The 24,479-nt window shown below is 35.7% G+C and overlaps 1 protein-coding gene across 3 annotated transcripts; it reads right to left on the bottom strand.

Annotated features, from left to right (window-relative positions):
- Nucleotides 1–3,876: 3,876 nt before the first annotated feature.
- LOC136814390 (protein FAM136A-like) lies at nt 3,877–23,462 on the bottom strand. 3 transcript variants are annotated; one of them, XM_067070929.1, is made up of 3 exons: nt 23,346–23,462; nt 5,175–5,315; nt 3,877–4,568 (listed from the first exon to the last, which is right to left on the bottom strand). In XM_067070929.1, exons 1-3 carry the CDS (start codon nt 23,430–23,432, stop codon nt 4,377–4,379), a joined length of 420 nt encoding a protein of 139 aa, XP_066927030.1. In that variant the 5' UTR covers nt 23,433–23,462; the 3' UTR covers nt 3,877–4,376. The 3 variants fall into 3 exon arrangements, with proteins under 3 accessions (XP_066927030.1, XP_066927029.1, XP_066927028.1); XM_067070928.1 differs by lacking the exons at nt 3,877–4,568; nt 5,175–5,315 and adding an exon at nt 10,248–11,586 and having other exon boundaries at nt 23,346–23,436; XM_067070927.1 differs by lacking the exons at nt 3,877–4,568; nt 5,175–5,315; nt 23,346–23,462 and adding exons at nt 10,248–11,586; nt 11,902–12,059.
- Nucleotides 23,463–24,479: the final 1,017 nt, after the last annotated feature.

Below are 24,479 nucleotides of genomic sequence, written 5' to 3'. Positions count from 1 at the left end.
TCCCGCCGTCCCACCATGCGCGGGTCATGCATCCAAACTTTAAAATGAGCGAGGCAAGACGTGCCAACCTCGTTTCCAGACTGTTTTCGAAAAGATAGTATGTTTTAAAAAAGATAGTATCGTTTTAAAATAGATAGTATTGTTTAAAAAAAGATAGTATCATTACAAAAGATAGTATGTTTTTAAACGAAGATAGTATGTTTTTAAACGAAGATAGTATGTTTTAAACGAGAATAGTATTTTTTCAAACGGAAATAGTATTTTTTCAACGAAAATAGTATTTTTTGAACGAAAATAGTATGTTTTAATCGAAAATAGTATTTTTTTAAAAAGATAGTATGTTTTAAACGAAGATAGTATTGTTTTAAAGAGATAGTATTTATTTCCGCTTTGGCGCGCCATAATGAAATGAGCTTTACGCATGCGCATTACCAAGCCTATGAGAAAACAGCGCAGCGAGCGAGTAAAACAGTCAACTCTCTCTAATTTGAATTTGAACCTCTGATATTTGATTATTTCTGTAATTCGAATCCCCTGGGGTGTCGGGGTGCACTGTTTAGAAAATCAATAAATTTGGGGCCCTGTCAAAAATCTTCAGAAACTAAAAAAGGGACCCTGTCCTGAGCGTATAAGTGCCCACCTGCGCCAGGGTTCGATACTTCGAATCTTTCCTGATTTGATGAAAATATTTTGTCCCTTGACTTGAAGATCGAATTGGCGAGAGAGTCAACTGAAATTTGTTGGAAAATCGGGACAATAACATGAACCTCTTACTCTTACTTGTTGCCGCTATGTTTAAAGATTAACTACTTTGTGCTTTCTTATAGAAATTATTGCCAAATTTTGCGGAAAAAGTTGATCCTAATTGCACACATCCCAACCGCCCCGAACCCCTTTTTTTTGCCTCTATATTTGACGGTCTTTGACATGTAAGGGCTCCTTAGGCATTACTATTCAGTTTCAGAAACGACATTCCCACCCCAAGCAAGATTGGTCAAAAAGAGGAGAAAGCATTTTTTGCTTATATCAGCACAATATGACAACAGGCAGACCATTGAGTTCAATCTCTAACCTTTCTCAGGCAAGAAAAAGTGAAGCCTTAAAAAATGCGCCGCATTTTTGACGACAGATTGAATTGAGCATTTTCTTTCTTTTCGAGTGGTACATTTTTGAAAATCCGGCAATAGTGCGAAATCCACGCAGACCGCGCAGCTTTGATAGGATTTAATGGCTTCAAATCATACCAAGGAGATTCATTTCTAGCCCTTCGGGCTTATACTTCATTGGTGCAACCTTCTAATTTTCTAAGAATTTCAGTAGGTGAATAATTCAATTTTAATTCAAAAACACTTTCTCATTTTGTATAAAGACTATAATATATAGTTATGGATACGTACAAAACTATCAAAAAAATTCTGATAAAACATACTTAAAATAGATCTAGTAGCAATAATTTCTGAGTATTCTATTAAGTTGTGACCATAAAAAATTGTTCATTTTTCAGTAGTAAAATGTTGGGATTTTAATTTTAAACTCTTCATGCTTTACACCAAATCGAACCCAGTTCGCTTTTTTTATTGGTCAGCCTAAGCTGAGCATTCAAATCCGTAAAATTCATTTCTTCTTCCATCATCATACGGCCCCCCATCCGATTTCCGTCTCACTTTGATTTCTAACTTCTTCCGATCGGGTTAACTTTTTGGGTACTTTTAGCGTACGTTGTTTTTACAGATCATAATGTGCTCACTTTGATTTCTCAACTTTCTTCCGATCGGGTTAACTTTTTGGGTACTTTTAGCGTACGTTGTTTTAACAGATCATAATGTGGTGTTTCCGAGGCGGCTCAAAGCGATAGCCAGATTGATAAAGTCAGGGTGTACCAAGTATTTCCAGTATAATCTTGCGCTTCAATTTCTGTCATTTTTTTAACTCGGCAAAAACACTTTTTCTCAAGGGGATCTTTTCTATATCTTTTGAAGCTTTAAAGCGTTTGCTCAAGTTTTGTTTATGTTGAATTTCTGATACTTTTTTGGCTTTTATTAGTTTTGCAATAAAAACATATTTTCTTGTTGCCTCTAGGGGGATTGATGGTGTTATATGTTCTTGGATTTGCTAAGTTTACAAAGTACAGCTACTGTTAAATTTGATAAGACTGGATGAATTGTGCTTTTTGGACTAAAGGCGAATCGCAAAAAATTTTGGTTCCGGCATTTCTACTTTAAAAAGTGGGGTCGTTCGGTCGTCGGTTAAAATATTTTTCTTTTAAGAAGCGCTCATTTGAAAGGAATCCGTGTGTGGACTGATCGAATAGAAATTGAGAAAACCGGGCTAAACTGTTTTCGGTTTCTCCCATTAGCATGTGGCTCGCTACTTCGATTTGAAAATTGTAAAACAGACGTGCAGAGGTACAGTGGAATCCAGCCAGCAGCGAAAAGCTTTCGATCCCAATCTACCTATGACCGTAAATCAGGTCGGTCAGATGACGGGACCAATGATGACTCACATCTCTATTATGGACTTGCAAAATTATGACAAATGGTCTTTGGAATTATCATTATATTATTATATACAGTTCTTGTTGAAATTGATCAAACTATTTTTCATGCAGTTATGGACGCAGATTGTTTTTTCTAACCTTTCCTAACTGGCGCACGTTTTGACGAATAATGGATGATAATGGCGATAACAAGTTATACATATTCTTATCAGACTTGCAGAAAGCGGACTGCAGAAATTATGAAAAATGGTTTCTAGAATTTAATGAATTATATCGCCAAGTTACACAACAACAGATCATCTGGTCCTTCATTTAACATTGTTTTAAGGTTTAAAAAACCTGCCAGTGTTGGCACGAGAGAGGACTCCCAGTTAATTGCTACTCGCTGCCTTTGGACTTTATTTATTATGGTCGTGTGTTTATTCCACTAAGGCGGTAAGGCGATCGCCCAAATCATAGACCAATCAAAGGGAGTTAAAGCAAAACGGGGGGAAAAATGAGCTTCCCCGCATAGTTATGAATTTTAAGTTTTGCTTTCGATTATCATTGCGACTAAACTACAAAATTTATTTACGCAGGACTGGATGCAAATTAGTTTTTCTGACCTTGCCAAATTTGGCGTTGACTGATAGCAGTCAGTTTTACGTACCTCATTGCCCTTTGCGACAACTGATAATGTTTCTGTAATTTGCCAATCTACCAAAATACATCCTGTTGAAATGTTATAATGACTACGTTTTGTAAAGTTTTGATGCAAATTGTGTTTTTCTGGAGTTTGCGCTTTGTTTGTGACTTAAAGTTTGTAGCTTGTTAGTTTAAAGTGAAATTGGAGTTTTATCAAGTAAAACAAAAAGTACAGTTTCTGACGTTTTGGCAATTTTCTTATTTATTTCTAGTATAACACTTTGGTCAGATATGGATATTGTCTATATCGAACAGAAAAAATGTATCATAACTGACTGGAATGAAATTAACAAAAAGTTTAATTACACTATGTTTCTCTTTTATTTTATAGTAATGAACTATAGCTTAATTGTTTGATGTCATAAAAACAGTGCTACAATGCTAAAGAGAAGTATACTTTGAATTTCTCGTGGGGGGGGGAGGTGTGAAGGAGCTCTCAGGCTTGTTTTAAATAATTTTAAATCAAGTTATCAAATGTTTCACATTTTGTACATTACAGTATTCAACATTTTTAGTCTACTCTGTTTCAGTACATCTCTTACATCTGTTAACCCACTTATTAAAGCTATCTAGCTAAGCTCTATTGGCTGACCTTCCAGCCTCGGCTGGTTTATTCTGATAGCACTAAGGAAAATTTCATCATCAATTCAAAAATTGGTGTGAATGATGGTATAAATGGAGGGTATCGGAACGCATGAATTTTGAAGTCAATTTTCGAAGAGTTGGCATCAATTCACAAAATAAAAATCTAAAGGAGAAGCTATACCTCTTCAATTGTCCTACAAACATAATAATATATTCAAGTAAAAACAAGAAGTGAGGTAAATCAATGTCATAAGAGTGCTCGATTAGTTAAGAACCAGAGCCATGTATCAATATATTTTAAAAGTTATCTAATTCACTAATTCTTAATGGAGTAATATATATAAAGTAAGGAAAACTAACTGACCAAGCTCATGTTCATCCTTGTATTCATATTCATGCTTTGAAATCAGGAGTTCTATTTTCTCTAAAGAGTCTCTAATCCTCAACTTTCAAACCATTGGAGTACGGCAAATGATGAAGTTCACGCCATTATCCCCTGTACACAACACTCAAATCAATTAAGACGTCTTGTAAATAGTTCTAACCACCGTTCAAACGAACAGCTAAAGTTTCGTCGTTTCTAAAGGCTTTCTTATTCGTTCACTTCACATTATATTTGGTCCATGGCTTGTTTCATTCGCCTCATGATTTTGGGTATCAGATCGATATGTGAGTCACAACAATTACTAATACAAGTGTTCATATATCCCTCTGCTACCGATATGTCACCTTGGTTCGGGTTAACTGGAAGTTTGTCTTTAGCTTCGTCTTGACAACGCTGTGCACAACGGTTCAGTCGATTCTGAAATATTAAATACGAGTATTTCGAAATTTTAATTCCCTATAAAGAGTACTCATAGACATTCTGAACAAGTTAAATTACTTAGATCATTCAAGTAGTTGATTCTACTTATGGTTAGCCTGATAATTAGATCATTCTTAAGTAATTGTACACCAATAAGGTAGGTTATATGTAGAGACCCTTAACTGGGTTAGAGTTAATCTCAGATAAAAACAGATCATCCATTCCGCGCTCTGCTTTAAAGGGATATGGCGATGATTTTGAAACAAGTTTCAAGAACCAGATATATCTCAAATTGAAATAAGTTTTCGTCATAAAGGCTTAGCCAGGGTAATATTTCAACAAAGTACAAAGTGCAAAGGACTCTTTCGAATCTGATTCTTCAGACTGCTTGAAATGAGGCAAAATCGAAATTTGATCATGTCGTTGCAAACCATGGTTTTTAATCGTTACTATATTTAGCACTCCTGCATCAGGGACCTTGAACATTTAGGACGGCGATTTAAAGTGAGTAGAATTCTCTATTTTATCTATGTTTTTAATGTTTTGCTTAACAATTGAATATGTAAGAATTTATTTTAATAAGTATTTACGAGATTCACTTACTTGGAATTCGGATAATTCACGACTCATCATTTCTTGGACTTGTTGTGCTGGCACAAAACTTCGCTTCATGCATTGGTCCAACTGTTCTTTCGAAGAAAACTCGTTCTCGCAACATTTTGCTGCAGCCAAATGAGAATTTTTCTAAAAAGATAAAAAATAATGCTTGTTCTCATAATCATGATTCTGAACATTCAAAAGACTTTGAAATTAGAATAACAAGATGGAATTAGAGGCAGAACCCTTTCAGTATGGGAAAAGTTTGTATAACTTGCCAACAAAAGGAGGCAATTAACATCTTGAAACCTCGTGATGGGTTTCAATAATGCTGAAACTACTTTAGGCGTACAAACTTTCGCGAGCAGAAACTTTCGCGATTTTCGCGAATTTTGGCCCTTTTCGCGAAAGTAAATGTCTTTAAAAATTCTAGGAATGGCCATTCGCGCGAAAAATTCTTGACAAAATAGAAAATCTGTGAAACTTCAAACTCTGAATAAAATGTAACTCTTATGGCACTTTTTAGCCCGATAAAAGACTAATAAGTCAAAGGAAAATTCAAGAAGTATTTGTCCCTCTAAACCATTTTTCATGTCAAAATTCTCAATTTTACGTCTTAATTCGCGAAAGTTTATGCTCGCGAAAAATATTTTACGTTAAATTCGCGAAAGTAAATGTCGTGAATTTCGCGATTTTTCGTCCTCGCGAAAGTTTCTTCTAGCGAAAGTTTGTACGCCTAAAGTATGCGATTGGACCACGCATTTTAGTTTTTTGGAAATCCATGAGATTTCAAAATATCTATATCTCAACAACGAAAGGAGCAAACTACAGTTAAACTCCTATAATTAAAACTCCTATAATTCGAATACTCACTTAATTCGAACAGATTTTGTGGCCCCTCAGACTTAGCATTCAAAAACAAGAAACAAGAAAACTGCTTTAATTTGAACCCATGTTATTCGAAAAATCATTTAAATCGAACAGATTTTCAAGTCCTATCAAGAAGTTTTACGAATCACGTAATTTGAATTTTCGATTTTTTTAGTTTTTGAAGCTGATGGAAATTCGACTTTTTATCAATCGAAATTTTTAAGAAGCCCATTGATTCAAAAATAACTCCCGATTAAGAACCTTATTATCACCAGGTTTACAGCTAAAGGCTAAACAATCTTGTTAAAGAGAATAAATCATGATTAGGTCTGAAATACAACACAATACAAAATGCAACCTAAGAACTTTGATTTCTGCGATACAAACAAAATGACTATTTTGCTGGAAAATTCTGGAATACACCTTTTCAGTAATCCAAACTTAAAATTAGCCTGGGAATAGCCTCAACAGTTTTGTCGAAAATTGTAATGAAGGTAAGTCAATGCATTTAATGTGCGTTCTAGATTATTTTGTTAGTGATCTTTGATTAAGATGAGACTTTCAAGGTAATAAATTATTATGTATAGTATAACACCTTTCCAATCCTGAGATAATGTATGTTTCATGTTTTGATTGCCCGAAATTTCTCCAATTTTAAAAGTTATTCTCAAAGTTAACCCACCCATCATACTCTCCATAAAACTCCTGTTTCAATGAGCGGTACTTAACGGGTACTTAATAGCCGTCCCCCCCCCCGCTAATTAATTTTTCGAAAATTTTCCACCCAGGACATTCTTATTCCAAACCCCCCCCCCCCCCCCGCTTATAATTTTTGGGAAATTTCTTTGAAAGTTCTTTTTTGTCTTAATTCTGCTGTATTAGCCTCCTTTTCAAACATTTTCCACCCAGGACATTTTTATTCCAACCCCCCCCCCCGCTTATACAATTTTGAGATTTTTTCCAACCCCCCTGCTTATTCCAACCCCCCCGGCTATTAGGTACCCGAGAGTAGGCTTTTAATAGACCTCTCATCTCTTAAGCAAGCCCTTCAAAAACCATAACATTAGACATTAATAATTGGGGGCTAAGCCTGGGGGTTCCGTGACATCTTTTTTACGACCTAGCCATTTTTAGTCTATTCTAAAGAACAGTATATTATAAGATATTTTTGAGAGGGAGGACGCGGATTAGGCCTGGGAAAACTTTTTGTGACCAAAATAGTGACGCCATAGGCAAAACTGCAAGGGAAAATAAGGGGTAGAGAAATAGCTGATTCTTAAAAGTCAAAATAAACGAAAATGATTGGTACCATCTCATAGAGCATGAAGTTCTGAGTAAAAAATTGTATTACAACAACTCTCTGACTAAAACACACAAAGAAATACAGCCGTTTTAAGACCAACTAACTGTCAGCTCTACTGTGATTTGACGTCAAATCTTGTCTTGATCGTACTGACGTCGATATGTTTATGTATTTCTTTGTGTTTTAGTTGGAACAACTAGTTACAGTAATAAAGAAAATGGTTAGTTGATAAACGTGATCTTAGAAACACTCTTTAAAGTTAAGAAGAAGGGGAATCGATAAAAGTGATCTTAGAAAAACTCTCAAAAGTTACGAAGTTACAAAGAAAGCATATCTATAAAATTGATGAAGAGGCAGGGATAGAAAATTTACTTTCAAGTCAAGTCAATAGTTTTATTCATATTTTCATTCGGACATTGATGAAATTAAGAGTATTATGATGACGTTGAGAGTATTTTTAAGAAAACAAGGGAAAGAAACCAATGATGAAAAACAGAAGGGGAATCTTTCTGACAAGCGTAATGGAAAAAGTATTTGAAAAAGTCCTACTTCAGAAAGTCACCAAAGACATCAAAATTGATAAACATCAAAATGGAGGAATTAAAGGAAGATCAACGAAGAACAACTGGCTAGCCCTGATGACTATGATCCATGGTCATGAATATGAATAGAGGAATACATATATACTGCTTGCAGACGCAGAAAAGTGCTTCGACAAACTATGGACGGAGGATTGTGTCAGTGATATTGTTGAAAATGGACTACAGGAAAGAGAAGCCATGCTGCCGTATACGATGCACAGATGAAAGCTAGAACGCCATGCGGAGAAACATTCAACATAGAAAAAGTTGTGAAACTTATGAAGTTATGTTGTAGTAGTACGTCAAAAATAAACGAATTAGGAGAACCAACAGGCATGACAGTTCCTCCAAATGCTGAAGTGGATAGCATCGTATATGTGGATGACATTGCTATGGCAGGGAGATAAACTACGAATTATGGAAGATGAAAAGAAATTCACATTCAACATTGATAAAGGTAAAACAAGCTATATGATAGTGAACAGTGGCGTGGTGGCAGGGGGGGCCAGGGGGGCCAGGCCCCCCCAGCGGAGCCCTTTTGAGAAGGGGCGCCCAAAAATAAGGGACGCCAAGAAGGATTTTTCAGGCGCCCATATAAAGATTGACAAATGAAAAAACAAAAATGGCGCCTCTTATCACCTCAAAAACTCAAAATTTTCTAGCTCGCTTCGCTCGCACACTCCCTTTTTTGTGTTCATAATGAGCGTATAGAGAGGGGCGCCAAAAACAAAAAATCTTTAAAAAAAGGCGCCATATTTGCCTTGGCCACCCCAGAGAAATTTTCCCACCACGCCACTATTAGTGAAAACTGGCAAAGATTCAAACCAGGAGCCAGAAATAAAATTGAGAAAGGGGATGGTGGAGAAGACAAGTGAATACAAATACCTGGGAAATTGGTTGCCAGAGAGCCGAAAAATAGAAAGACAAATAGAGGAGAATTTGTTTACAACAGAAGTTATGAGGATTGCGAGGGACGATCAACTGGGAAAAATGAAGCAAGAATACTGATTTATGAAAAAACACTTTATACATATACAAAATATCGAAGAAAAGAATTTCCAAAGACTAGAAAATACAAGGAGGGAGACTCCCCTCTACAACACCATACTGGGGTATTATAAAAGAAGTATTGGCCAACGAGACAGAAAATACAGTACCATAGACTAATGTTGTATGAAAACATGATGAAATCGGATGATAATAAATTGGGAAAAATTGTGATACAAAGCCAGAAAAAGTCCGAACAGACAATTGGTATTACAAAACAGAAGAACTAGCAAGAAAAATTGGTGTAGAAATTGATCAGGCAGAGGAAAGGCAACAGAAGCATGAAAAAAGATGATTAAAATGAAAATGAAAGAAGAAATAGAGATAGAGTGGGAAGAGAATCAAAAAGGAAAGGCAAATTGACCAGCAATTTGAGAGAAAGGAATAGATTAGAAATGATGATATTGGCAATAATTTCGGTAAAGGAAGGAGATGTGGCAGGATGTGGCAGGATGTGGAAGGAATTGGAAAAGTCTTGCAGCACCAGTGGATGCTTGTTTAAACCAACAAAGTGGACGATGCTACAGATACAGATAATGAAAATGAGTTAGTAATAAAGTATTTGTTTCTTTATTCAAAAATAATCTATAATATAAAATTCTAAAAATGCTCTACCTTAAGGGAAGAAATTTTCGCGGAATTTAATTTCACGAATTTGGGCGTAATTCGCGAAATTAAATTCCGCGAAACACATCAAAATGGCTAAATCGCGAAATTAAATTCCGCGAAATTCGATTTTTTAGAGGAAGAAGACGGCGATGAAGTTTAATCATGACTTATCATAGACACATCCATCTTTGATGTTATTATTTTGTTGTTAAAGTTTGTTAATGTGACTGAAATCGTCTTGAATGTCGATGAAAATAATGAAAAAACTTTTTCTCCGTAAAAAAAATTCTTTTGAAATTTCCCAATCGCGAAATTAAATTCCGTGAAACTTTTGAAATCGGCTCATTCGCGAAATTAAATTCCGCGAAATCGAAAATTTCTTCTCGCGAAAATTTCTTCCCTTAAGGTAAAACCTAAAAAATATCAAGACTGAGAATATTTACGCAAGGCTAAACATAAGGCTTGATGCTGAGAATACCAAGATCTAAAGGCAGAGTATAATGATGCTTTAGTATTAGTATATTAATATTATACTATAAATATTAGTATTATACTGAGTATGGTATCATATTTCAACAATTCTAAAATTGTTTCTTTCAAAATGAACAATCTGTACTCTTTAATGAAAGCAAAAATTCTACCGTTGTCTAATAATCGTGGTATATCAGGAATTATTCAATCGCCTACTATCTTTTTATTCATCAACATACATAAAAGATACAATAAAATATATAATTCTATGAAAAAGAGCGTGATGTATCTTCTAAAATCTCAACAAATGCCTCCAAGGTTAAATAGGTTTGACCATCGTAGAGCAATAACAACAACTCTTCAAGAATATTTCTTGCCTCACTTATTTCACTAATAAGGAGTATTGTTTTCAAATTTGTTCTGATATCTTTTATTCGTTTTTGACAATTGTCTCTCAAACTTTTGTCAAAACGTTTAAGAACATTGATTTCTGGAATGAAATAATGTTTTAAGAATCCTCTTTCAATTGCTACAAGTAAATCTCTAAATAAAATATCAATCGCTTCCCAAATCTTTGTGTCATTTAGCCAATCGTCAAAGTATATCAAATTGACATCTTCGAATCTCCATAAAACGATAGTTTTGACGATGTAAGAAGTTACTATTTCTTCATCTAAAAACTTTAACGATTTATTGAATATTGATTTGAAAATCACGTAAACAAGTTTTTTTGCATCAGAAAAAGAGTTCAATATAAAATTCTCGATATGAGAGAAAGAATAAGTCCATTCTGTTGTATTGATGTTGTGTTTTTGCTCGTGTGATGTTTTAGCTAGGACATGAATATATTCTGATATTTCTCTACTAACATTGTATTGTGTCCTTGCTAGAAAATTTAACATGACCCTTGGTCTGTAGAATACTTTAAACATAAAAGCATAATCGAACTCCATGGTCAAGAAAAGGCTCTCATCTTTCTGAATTTCAAAAATATGTTTCACAGTAGCTTTGCTTGTTTTTCCGAAAACCTTTACATTTATACTTTTGAATATGATTCCTCGTTTTAAGAAATGATAGAGAAAAAGAGCATGCACTGCTCTTTTCCTGGTGTTTGATCGACCACCATTCAATATATCCTTTACCTTGCTTTTAAGCATGACTGGTTGGATATATTTGGTTGCTTTCTCGATAAAAACATACCAAGTTCCATTATCTGGTATACAGCGGGTCAGGAATTGCACAAATCCCGGTATTCCTTTGATTTCTCTCAGACATTGTCGGGATTTTTTCAGATCGAGTCTTAGATTAATCAAGCAATCAATGTCAATCTCTCTAGTGATAAGTGAACCCTTGTATTTGACATTTTCTTTGAACAATGATGCGATAAATGTTCCTTGATTGAGGCTTCCAGTTAATGACGCTCCTTCGTAAATATCATAAAATGATTTACTTATTCCCATGTTAAAAATCGATTGAACAACTTTCTTCAGAATTTCCTCTCGCTGTTGAGCTTGTCGAAATTCTTCAATGAGACATTCTAATAGGGTGTAAAATAGAATTGTTTTATTAAAAAAGGCACAGCGTTTCCAGAAAAAATTGGAAATACGTATATTGGACCGCATGTTTTTCGGATTTTGAGGCTTGCCTTCCTTGGCCATCATCTAGAAAGAGGATGTTTGTTTTTGACAAACTATCAAAATAAACAGGTAATAAAGTCCCAAGAAATAATAAAATGAGAAATTCAAAATAAGAACAGGTATATACTTGTTATAAGGGTATGCCTAGACCGCTCCTGGACTAGTGTAAGTTTCAGGGTAAACAATAGAAGTTAAATTGGATTTCTTGAACTTACTGTTGATTCTTGAATTTGTAGTCAAAAGTTCGATGTAAAAATGAAAGGCAAATACAAACAAAATTCGTTGAATTGGGTTTTTGTACATCCTTCTTCACCAATAACACGAAACAGTGCACAAAATTTACTTATCAAATCAGCAACTAAACGATGAATATTTATATATCTTCACTTGTCTCACTCTAAAAAGTACTTTGTGTGCTATGGATGATTTTATTACTAAAGATCTTTGTTCATGTCCCTTACTGAATAGCTCGAGAGGAAATCAATCAAAAGTTTTTAAAATATCCTTGTTGATCTTGATGCAATCCTTAATAAATAACTTCAATTAACTCCTACCTATATTTATTTATATTGTCCAATAGATAGTTTAATTCACTCTTTATATTCATTAAAAAGGGAGCTTTTTTTAGCTAGAGTAGATTATTCATAGTTTGCACCCCCCCCCCTTTTTAATAGGGGGGGATGCCAACTTTCTGGATTAATCGGGGTTTTTTAGAGTCCACAAAGCCTTGAAATAATTCATTATTCACGTCATTTAATGCAGTGTTGAATTTTATTTTAGCTCGAAAAAGGAAATCTTCTGATTTTTTTTATCAAAAAGAAAATTTTATTTTCTTTCCCTTCGAACTAAAACTAACATAAAAACATTAGTTTTTAACGATTAATTTAGAAAGCTAAAATTTTCAAAGCTGGACGATTTTCTTTTTTCCTATTTTCTTTCTTTCGGTATATCAATGACAATTTTTCAAAAACCGAGGTATTGTAAAATATTAGTATTTTTGGCATGACATTGCAAGTATTTTTGGCACAGAACGCGATGATGAGGTATATCGTATTTCGTTCCTTAGAGGGTTAATAAATAACTTCAATAAATCCCCAGCATCATTTATTTCTAGTGTCCAATGTTATTTAAGAAATAGACCTGATTCCCTCTCTATATTTAGTAAAAAAGGATTAACAAGTAAGTGTAGTAAGTTTACAAGATAATTTGCACTACACGTTTTTTTTAAGAACAACCAAAATGTTCGTTTTCATTTGCGTTTTTCCTAATAAATCGGGTATTTTCAAGTCCGCAAAGCCTAATAATGTTCTTAACTTGTTCTTAATATTTTGACCATCGAAGTCCTATGTTTTTAGAAAAACGTGGAAATGGAAAAAAAAAGAATTGTTGGGGTGAACCGGTTTTGGCAGACGGGCCGGGTAGTTTTAATATTAAAGTGTCTGAATGAGCCAAAACAGCATGTTTTTTTGTTATGATTTACCCAAAAATGATGGAAGATTAAATCTGCTATACACGTTTTTTTTAAGAACATCCAAAATCTTTGAAGCCTATTGATGTTCTTAATTTTTTAAGTTTCAAGCCTAAAAATGTTCTAAACTTGTTCTTCACATTTTGGCCAACAAAGCCTTACGTTTTTATATAATTTGTTCTTATACAAAAAAACGCGTAGAGAAATTTTTTCCAATGCAACAAAGTGGGATTCGGGGGAAAGAGTTTCTATGATTAAGAAAAAGCTTATAGATTTATGAAATGAAATATCCTTTATAATTAAACACAAGATTAAAATTAACTACTGCGATGACAAATTATTATCAATTTTGCAAGGGCTTTTTAGGTTCAATGCTGCAGTACTCATTCGAAACCATCATCCTTGATGCTCAGGGCGGTATTGAAAACTAGGAGAGAAAAGTTGAAACCTCAAACTAAAAATGTAAATTAATGGTGATGAGAAGTTCAAGTCAAATAAATAAATACTAAATAAATCACATAAATTATATGAATTAGATATATCTTTAAAATATTTTCATGGTTTCGGAGAGAAAGGCTTCAGAATGAGTGATGTATTAAGGAAATTAGAAGAAGAAGTTGAACAATGGCAAAAGAATTGAAAATTAAAACATGGGTGAAAATTTGTGTTTCCCATAAATTTTATATGAAGAGTAAGGACTATATACTGATTGAATAACAAAAAATATACTTTCACCCGTACAAAGAAGTCAGACAGTAGACTCTTATATCAATTTGGAGTGCAATGCAACTTTTCCATGCTTCGCTTTTCTGCACCAATTCTTCAAAATGAAAACCTGAACAGTTTCAAAAATTCAGTACTGGGTGTTGACTTACTATATCTCAAGTTATACCCAGAAGTAAAGTGTGACAAAAAATGACTTACTTTAAGGATGACATATTTTAGTTTTTTTACCCATTAAGTAAGTCATTGATTGGCATAATCAACACCGAAAGTTGTTCATATTTAACTACTGGATGATATAGGAGGTATGAAAACATGGATTTATGTTTAAATTATTTTCAACAGTTGATTGTGACAGAGAGTGACATACTTTGAACATAACAGGGTAATTCATTTAGTAAAACATTTATTGTCACAAAGAATAACTTCATAAATATATTTTTGAAAAGCTGATAAAATTTTCCATTACCTGTCAAAATTTCAAGGCTTGTAATTAATTTGAGTAGATTTTATTCAACTTTAAATATTTTTGTCCATTTTTTGTGTTCTAAAAAATGTCGCACAATTTTTGAAACCGTTCACCTTTGAGATTTTAAGTTCTTCTTTAATTCAATGATTTTTTACTGTCGAACGTGCTAACCGCACTGGCCCAACTTAAGTATCTTTGAAATCATTTGTAGGCCCAAGTGTAAACTTAATGGCTTAAGGAAAATTTTAGCATTTCTTAAATAGGTTTTAGCCTTGTTTTGAGGCTAAACTCGAAACCACGCCCCTAAAAATCAAAATTTTGAAAACATGAAAAAACACCCCCCAGATATTCACCCAGCCAAGGAACAAGTGTGCCAAATTTCAGCCAAATCTGACCATTTTTGAAGTCTCCAGACTGCCCCAAAGTTTTAGCCTTGTTTTGGCGAAATATTGCGACCACACCCTTAAAATTGAAAAATTGAAAAAAATGAAAAAAATATCCCCAGGTATTCACTCAAGGAACAAGTATGCAAAATTTCAGCCAAATCCGACCATTTTTGAAGTCTCCAGCCTGCCCCAAAGTTTTAGCCTCGTTTTGGCGAAATATTGTGACCACGCCCTTAAAAATGAGAATTTTGAAAAATTGAAAAAAATACCGCAGGGATTCACCCAAGGATCAAGTGTGGAAAATTTCAACAAAATCGGACAACTTTTGAAGTCTCCAGCCAGCCCCAAAGGTTTTTTTATTTTAGTTTGCATCTTTGAAAGACCCCATCGGATTTAGGCACGGCTGTCGGATTTAGGACTCACGGTATGTGAATAGAGCAGTAAAAAATACAACTTTTCTATATTTCCTTTTTTTTTTGCAAAAGTTCTAGGAGTGAAAATAATATGATAATGATAATTGAATACTATCCACTGATGATCTGCAGCACTATCGCAAAAATAGAATCGCTTGGCATACTCTTCACTTGAGAAGATGATTGACAGATTAAAGTTTTTCACCCGCATGGGAGCTCGCGGGCGTTCTGTGAGCGTTCTTGGCTCATCCTCAGACCGCGCTAAAAATGGTAGACTAGCAGTGACAGACCATTTCGCTGGAAGTTGTTTGAATATTTACAAGACAGAAAATCCTTTGTTTTATTGTCAATGATGACAGTGCCGTTATTAATCTTGTTATATCTTACATATTGATGTTTGTAAGTGCACTTTATAGTTTTGATTCCCATTGAAGAATCATATTCTGATTTTCATGTTATTATATGCTGTTTTAGAGCTTTAGAGATAGCCTGACAGGGATTATTTGTCAATGTCATGAGGTGTTTCAGCGTGGTTTGCAAAAAAACATTCAATCTGATCTCAGGTTAGGCCAGGCCCAACTGATAGTTTGGTTTGTGTCCTTCGACCAACTCTAAATTTTTCAGAAAAAGTGTTTCACTTTCAGTCGGAAAAATTATCTCTTATTGTTAAGTCGGGTAACTTGCATCAGTGGAGGGAAACTTGCATCAAATGAGTAACCAATCAAAGCAGCAAAATTTCAAAACAAACAAGCAACATGATGAATGGACCTACCTGATGATGAAAGTTAGATAGCAATGCGAGAAGAAAAATGAAAGAAATCAGCCAGTCAATAGTTCCGGCTTCAAAAATCAATTTTAATGAAAATTTGAACATGCTTGATGGTGGGCATTGCTAAAAATAATTTTTTTGAATGAAAAAACAACCAATTATAAGGAAAAAGACCAATGAAATCCAGAAAAACGGCGATTTCCGGCATATTTCCGGCATTTTCGGCCGGAAAAAAAATTTTATCAAAAATCGGACTATGCCATGTTATTCGGCATTGTTTATACGCATCTTTGAGCAAAAAATCAGAAAAAACTAATGATAAAATCTCGAGAAAATGCCAAAAAAACCAGTTTTTCCGGCACGTCACATTTTGGGCGTTGCCATTTTGCATCATTGTGCCAAAAATCATGAAAATCTGTCAAGGATAACTCGAAAAAATGAAGGATATCTGTTTTACGCCGGTTTTCGGCTGTTCCGGCAATTTTTAAGGAGTTACGGATGGAACAAATGATTTTATTGAAAATTAAATGATGCAAAGTTTTGGGTATCACCAAAGAGAACCTTTTTCTGTAAAAAAAACGATCAAATAAGTCGAAAAAGTGTCTTGGAAATACGAAAAAACGGCAATTTCCGGAACATTTCAGGTTCTACAGGCCGGAAAAATTTTTTTTTCAGAAAACCGTTTTCAACATCTTTTTGGCAGTACTAAAAAGCCTCTATGTACAAAAAACTAATGATAAAATCTCGAGAAAATCTCGAGAAAATCCCAAAAAAACGCTTTGCGGGACATTTCCCATCCTGGCGAGAGAAAATTTTTTTTTCAAAAATCGGGCTCCGTCAGATTTTGGGCATTGCCATTTTGCATCATTGTGCAAAATATTAGAAAAAACTAATGAGCCGATCCCGAGAAAAGCTGGCAACAGACGAACGGACGAACTAACAAACGAACGAACGGACAAGGGTTAATTTAAAGGACTGACTTTGGTAGGTCCAATAAACTACGCAGCTCTGCTCACAGCACTATTCTACAATTTTTGTTTTGATATTTAATTTTGTACCGGGTGACCCACGAAAAAGTTCAGACGTTTCCCGACGTCTTGAGGCCGAGCAGCAAATGTCCCAAAGTGCTTGGAGTTTTGATATTTAGAAAGTAGATATCCTAACTTAAAATTTGAGACATCACTTTTTAAATTTGACCAACTTGTTCTCTACTTATGAGCTTTTAAAGTCAAAATTCACTTTTCGAAAAGTGTAAAAAACACTATTTGTTTATCCCATTGGGCGGTAGGCGGTTAGGCGGTAGACGGTTAGGCGGTAGGCAGTTAGGCGGCAGGCGTTCTCATATTCTCCATTCGGCGCCCGGTCATTTTGAATGAAAATCAAAAAGGGCGCGCTATCGTGACATGTTATGACAGAAAGTATGATTGATAAACTCGGTGGAGTTATCAAAACAAATTTGTTGTCAAAGAGATTTAACAGTAAGTGAAAATACAGGCCAGATATCAACAAGTCCCATGTTGCGTACACTTGTCCCAAGCAGTTACATCAATATGCCAAAAACATTTTGTTCAACCACCTTCACTTCAAGATAGGCCACCATAGATTGACTTTCCTTTTATAGGATGAACCATATTCATGTGGCTTTCAGCCTTGCACTCCATCGGAGAGCCTATTTGAGATATTCTTTGAAGGAAAAACATCAGAAACAAACCCAAAGACCAAAAGATGTATTTTGTTGTTGAGGATCGATCCTGTGAAGATGAAAAAATTTCTGCTATGCGTTTTTTTCGGAACGGTGAAAAACTCTAATTTCGATCTTCCTTAAGGTAAAGAGGTTGCGAGATTTGGGTACTAGCGAGGCAAAAATTGCTAAAAAGCTGGTAAAATCGTAATCCTCAAAGATCGAGTTCAAGTCTCACTGAGCATGTTAGGGTCCACTGATGCAAGTTACCCAATTGTCGAATGCAATCTCAATAGAATATTACTGCAATTTTCAGATTTGATTGATATTCGATTGCATTCGATTGAGTTTCGATTGCGTTCGATTGCGCGGTGCTGGCGATTGCGTCATGGTTCCCCTTCTTTTGCTTTGCTAACATTGATAGGGTGGACAGGCCAAAATTTTCCCCTCAATTTTTAGAAACCAAACTAATTTTATTTGAAAGTCATTACCTTTGTGAGAAAAATGAGGGGTCATTTATTAGAATTGGTTAAGTATTCCCAAAGTTATTCCATTTCAAAACACAAAAAAATCACCTTTTCAAATAATTGCCTCCTGATGACTGTTAAACTTCAGCTTATCGCTAATGAGCTGGAAATGATAGCTAAAAACAAATTTCACCACTAGAAAGCTGAAATCCTCAGCTTCCAGATGGTGTATGGTGCTTAAATGAAAAAAATCCGCAATCTTGTTAAAAAATCGCAATTTCTTCTATTTTTTTTAATTCCAGACGGCCTGTAGATTTTCAAATAAAGCTTATTGTGATAGATTGTAGCCTAATCTTACCCTGGGTTTACTAAAAAAACGCGATTGAAAAGATGAACCAGCTCAATAGCGACAGCCATTTGGTCCATGTGGGTCGAGAAATTTCCGGTGCCGTGGTCAGCGCTAAGTCGTGTTTTCACCTTGACGTCGAAAAAACATCAATATTAGGGTGGACAGGCCAAAATTTTCCCCTCAATTTTAAGAAACCAAACTAATTTTATTTGAAAGTCCTTACCTTTGTGAGAAAAATGAGGGGTCATTTATTAGAATTGTTTAAGTATTCCCAAAGTTATTCCATTTCAAAACACAAAAAAATCACCTTTTCAAAGAATCACCTCCTTACACTTCGCCAGCAAGTAATAATTTTCGGAAGCACCAAAATTGCGCCAAAAATGGCGGATGAAATCTAGTCTTCCGTGTGGCGGGGTGTGGGGAGTTTTGCCGGTGCGGTCTGAAAATCGGTCCGATGACTGTTAAACTTTAGCTTATCGCTAATGACCTGGAAATGATAGCTAAAAACAAATTTCACCACTAGAAACCTGAAATCCTCAGCTTTCAGATGGTGTATGGTGCTTAAATGAAAAAATCCGCAATCTTGTTAAAAATCGCAATTTCTTCTTATTTCTCGAAATTCCAGAAGGCCTGTAGATTTCCAAATAAAGCTCAATAGCGACAGCCATTTGTTTCAATGTGGGTCGAGAATTTTCCGGTGCCGTGGTCAGCGCTAAATCGCGTTTTCACCTTGACATCGAAAAACATGAATATCTTTGGAAAGAAAATAGATACCTGGATGCAGTTTTTTTGCTTGTTGATCCCTGATAGTTTCTGATTGATTTAAAAAAAAGAATGAACAGATTTGGATGATTTAAAGGTAATTTGAAGTTCAAATTTGTAAATCTTCCTCGTTCTCAGTGAGGATCTTATTGCAATTCTCAGATTTACGGAAAACACCAGCTTTTTGCTGATTTTTGCCTTGATTGCCCAAAACCCATAAGTCGGTGTTTTTTACACTTTTGGCGAAAACGTGACATTAAATTTTCTAAAAAACGGCTTTTGTTGAATAATATAAGTTTCAACAAGGATTTTGGGATGAAATCTTCCAAAAAGGTGGAGCACACGAGCTTAGAGCTTTGGTTTTGGTCCCAGGAGCGAAGAAGGATTCAACATTCCAAAATATTAGATTTTATGAACTTTGGAATTATGAGAGTTACGTGGCTCTTGGATTTATTCTGATGGTCTCAACATGTCACACAATCTCCATATTTTATGAAACAATGATGAAGAGCACTTTTGGATCCGAAATTCCATCCGGAAAACATCTCTGAACTTGAACAATTATAAAAGATACATTTATCGTTAAAAATGGGTGATACAATCTAAAATCAATCAAAAGTCAATTGCACTTTAGTTAAAATTCTCAGTATACCAAAAGTGCGGTTTCACGAGCGTTTTAGGATAAAAAAACTCCAATTTAAAGCGATTAAGTGGTGCACCCAACCCCAGCCCCAACTTTTCGCAAAATGGAATTATTAATCCTTTGGGGCTCTATCTGAGCTTATTTTAAGGCATAGACCGTAACGACATATCACGTATAACGTAAAAAATCAGTTTTAGAGCCTTGTAGGATATTTCATTCCAGACTAATACGCTCATTTTGGATAAGGCAAAGTATGCTTCTTTCAATGAAGGATTCCATAATCCTTGGATGCTCTATTCTAGTGGAAAATTTTATTTTCGTGGTCTTAGGGACCCAAACCTTCCAAATAGTTAAATTCGAACTACTTAATGTCCAAATAAACATACTCATCCTCAGTTCAAAAGGCTCAAACTCAAAAAAAGAATCAGGAATAAATAATTCCAAACTGCTCCCAGCTGGAAGATTTTTTATTTAGGAATAGAAAGTACATAAATGCTCCATCCTGCAAAATTTCAGTTCTAAAGCCACGTTATATCAAAAGTTATTGCTCTTGGAATCCATAATCCATTTTCATTATGGAACCGTTTAATCCTAACGTGCTCCTAACTTTCAAAGGTTATAAGTACTAGCTTAGTTTCTCTAGAAGGCTCGGGAAAAAAGGAATGGAATCTTCAATCCTTTGCCGATCCCCTGATATCCAATTAAGAAAAGGTGCAATTTGTATTTATTTTTAAAACGTGTTTTAAAAAACTTCACGTTTTCGCCAAAAGTGTAAAAAACACCGACATAACCTTTTTAGCTTGAGGGAAGAAAAAAATTAGAGTTTTTGGCTTTGCCAAAAAAACCCCTAGTCAAAATTTGTTCATTTTCGCAGGATCCATTCCCAACCTCAAAATACATCTTTTTGTCTAGGGGTTTGTTTGGCAAATTCTTCCTTCGAAGAATATCGATCACTTTCGTTTTCCCCTGAAGACTGCGAGAGAAAAAATATTAGGGTCCGCGCTCTAGGCGGGCGGCCTAGACTCGCTTTCGTTTTGTATAATTTTATAATGACGTATAAGGTAGCGTAATTCATGCAAAAATAATATGATAATCTTTTTGTTTTTTATTTTCAGGTATGCGGCCAAACATTGACGTCATCGTGTATGGATTTAGCAAGAACAATAGGACCGACAGACTCGACAAAAGGAACAAACAATAAGATGACCCGAGAATCTTACGATGAGGGCGTTTTGTCTCCGCCTGATATCACGCCCACAGAAGACGCTGTTTAAAAAGCGGGGGTAAAAATAGTAAGTAATAGCTTTTGTAAGTGTTTATTTTGCGAAATATATAACCATTTTCTAATATGGTCTACAAACTAGCATTTCTAGAATTTTGATAATGAAAACTTAAATATATAATGAAGAAAAAAACAAACCATTTCAATTTTATTTATAAGTTTAACCCCCGGAAAAATTATGTATTACCTATTACATAACTTTACATTTCCCGACTCGCTAAATCCCAGAGGAATTCCGATTGTAAACCCGATTGGCAGTTAGTCACACTAGGAAATCTAACTTTCAGAAAAAACAACAGGATGTATTTGCAACAACAAGGATGAGAGTCACCTGAATCAAGTTTAATTAAAACTTGAAAGTTTGAAACAAAATAAAACGTGCAGCAGCCAAAATCAACCAACCAAAATTTGTCATTCAATTCCCGAGACAGCGCTTCAAGTTTTGTTTATACGCTAAAGTAAAAAAAATTCTGTCCATGTAAATGGGTCAGTGTTTGAGGTCCGGCAAAATTTCCGGGAAGTAGCCTATCCGGCGGTGCGCGGATCTAGGTGGGTTCCGTCTCCCCCGTAGATCTTTTTCTTGGGAAGTTGATCTTCAAATTAGTTTTCAAGGTTGGCTTGACTCAAATTTTTTCATCTATGGCTCAAATTTTAGGCAATTTCTCATAGTTTTTGAAAATGTTAATTTCATCAAAAAGCGCCGGATTATTTTTTCATAAATCCCTTTAGAAGTTTTGCGGCGCATTTTTTTGCTTGCGAGTCAAGTAAACGATATAGCGTTTTCGCAGCATTAATCTTTGATATGCATTTTGGCGGGACGCTAGTGTGACTAACTGATTGGTTAATTTCGGAACATCTTCATAATGGCAGATAATTTAGAAGTGTCTAGTGGAAAGGTTGTGTGAGTTTTCAGGTGTCAGTGGTAATTTTGTTGGTTGATGGCTTGTTGAATCTGAGAAGAAAAAAGTAAGGGGCCGTCGACAAACGATTTTCCTTTTTTTTAACGGCTTCTGGCCGTAAGGGGTGGGAGGGGGTCACTGCAATGCCGTTAAAAAAGTTTTAAAAAAGGGAAAGTCTCACTTACAAATTTCATCAGTCCAAAAAGTAGAAACATGTGAAGAAAGGCTACCACACGACATTCACCTTATTCCCGATCACCAATTAATGCTTCGACGAGAAAAATGACTGGTCACGTGACGAAAGTCGGCAATTTTTCCCTCCGCCTCAGTTGACTCCTTGCTCCACCCATCCCGCCCTGACTTGCTGCGGGGCTTGGAGTTTCAAAATTGAAAGGTCACAGCTCAAAACCACATGTTTATTCCGTGCGAAAAGAAGAACTTTGAGGATTACGCATCGAAAGAACATGGCGGCCATGGACCAGCGAAAGTATTTACTTTTGAAGAATTATTTTGGCCGCTAAGACGTAGGGGGGAGGGGGTCTGAACCTTAACGGCCTCAGGCCGTTAAAAAAAAGGAAAGTCGTTTGTCGACGGCCCCTAAACAGGTATAGCTTTTTCTAACCAAGGATCTGAAGGATTCGAGCCAAACTGCTAATGCATTGAAGTTCATTTTTGCAAATTCTTCCTCGTTCCGCGCAAAAAATCATGACGAGTGCGCACCCTAACATTGAAGCGCTTCTTTTTTGTGCTTTTGAACTGTGACCTAAGGATTCGGCCCGAAGCGAGTAAGGGCGGGATAAGAAAAGCAAGTGTTATCATGAGGGCGGAAGGACAAATTGCTGAATTAGGTCACGTGAGGAATCATATCCTTTCTATACGGTTAAGAAAGTATGACGATACGAAAGTGGTAGATTGTATGTTTTCGGGACATCAGAGGGCGTCAAACACTCTTCTTTGATTTACGATGGAAAATTGGCTTTCTTTAGAGCATAGAACAATCAAACGCAGGCGAAAGACGATCAAACGGCAATCAAAAATGCAGTCGAGAACGTCAATCGAATGCAGTCGAACAACAATTGAACCATGAATCGAATATTACCCAGAATTTTGACGTTCGATTGAGATTCGATTGCGTTCGACAATCGAATTTCAATCGGTCCATTGCGTTCGATTTGGTTCGACTGGTTCGATCGTGCGTCGATTCCGTTGACTGAGATCGTCTGGATATGACCTTTTGTGGCTGCTTTTTGTTGGCTCTGCTATAAAAATTGAGGGCTAGTTTATCACTGATACATTTGATTTCGTTAATCAAGCTATAAAATATTTTTGGTAGCTAAAAATTACTTACAAGAAGCGGTCTTAGCTTTTCTTTTTCAAGAGATTCCAACATTTCTTCAACTGCATGTTGCACACGAGCTTGTGCTGCTTCCGCCATCTTGGATTTGTTTAGTCGGGTTCAACTTGAGGATAATACGGGAGAAATAAAAGTTTACGTGTCCATCGTATCGTGTATATATAAAATCTGTATATTATAATTCCCCGGGGGGGGGGGGTACTTAGGCAAAATGGAGGGTACGGTATGTGCCGCCCTTAAGGGTACCTTTTTCCAAAGTCCCGCTAAGGGTCGGAAAAATCAGAAAATCAAATTTCAGCCCCAGTAAGGGTCGGAAAAATTTCAACTTTTTACCCCCTGAAAGATCGAAATTTGGTCAAAATTGGTCAAATTAGTCCCGCTAAGGGTCGGAAAATTTTCCTTTGTTTTCTTCTTTTTAGTCCCGGTAAGGGTCCAAAGTTCGAAAGTCGGGCGGCACCCCTCTCCCCGTCAGCTCGCAACCCTAATACCCCCCCCCCCCCGAGTATAATTCTCGATATTTCTTTCCCTGTATATGTGTACTGATTCGTTATCCTCATTTCTAATAAAGAATTTATTTTTTAAAAGATAGTTCCGAGGAACCTTTGAATTTTCATCCATCCATGTGATGGATTTCAAGGTTTTCGGGACACCCAACCTCGTGCCCGTGTATCCCAGGCTTTATTTATACTACTGATGGACGCCAGAGAAACCAGCCAATGCCAGGGTATTATCTAGCGCTATCAGTAAGTATAAAAAAGCTGATAATACGCAGGGAACGAGGTTGCGGGACACGAGGCGGGACACCATTCCATCCCGGGGGGGTACTAGGTTTGCGAGGTGACGGGTATGTCCGAGCCGAAAATCGAAAACCGACCCTTTGAGAGACAAAATTTTGGTGATTTTGGGACCCTTTGAGAGACTTTTTCCTAAATTTTGGTCCATTTTTTCCAAATCTTGGTTTGATTTTCACCAATTTTTGGAAATCATGACCCTTTGAGAGGGAAATTTTTGATTTTCGTGATTTTGGGACCCTTTCATCCTAAAGGATCCTGCATTGTAACACGCATGCGTAATTTGTCGTTCTTTTAGACCACATGTAGTTAATTCCCGTTATAAAGCAAGGGGAAT

This window comes from Clytia hemisphaerica, unplaced genomic scaffold (assembly GCF_902728285.1).
Source record: "Clytia hemisphaerica strain Z4C2 unplaced genomic scaffold, Clytia hemisphaerica genome assembly, whole genome shotgun sequence".
Lineage (NCBI taxonomy): Eukaryota > Metazoa > Cnidaria > Hydrozoa > Leptothecata > Clytiidae > Clytia > Clytia hemisphaerica.
Note: the sequence above shows the minus strand (reverse complement) of the source record. Positions and strands in the feature narration are given on the sequence as shown.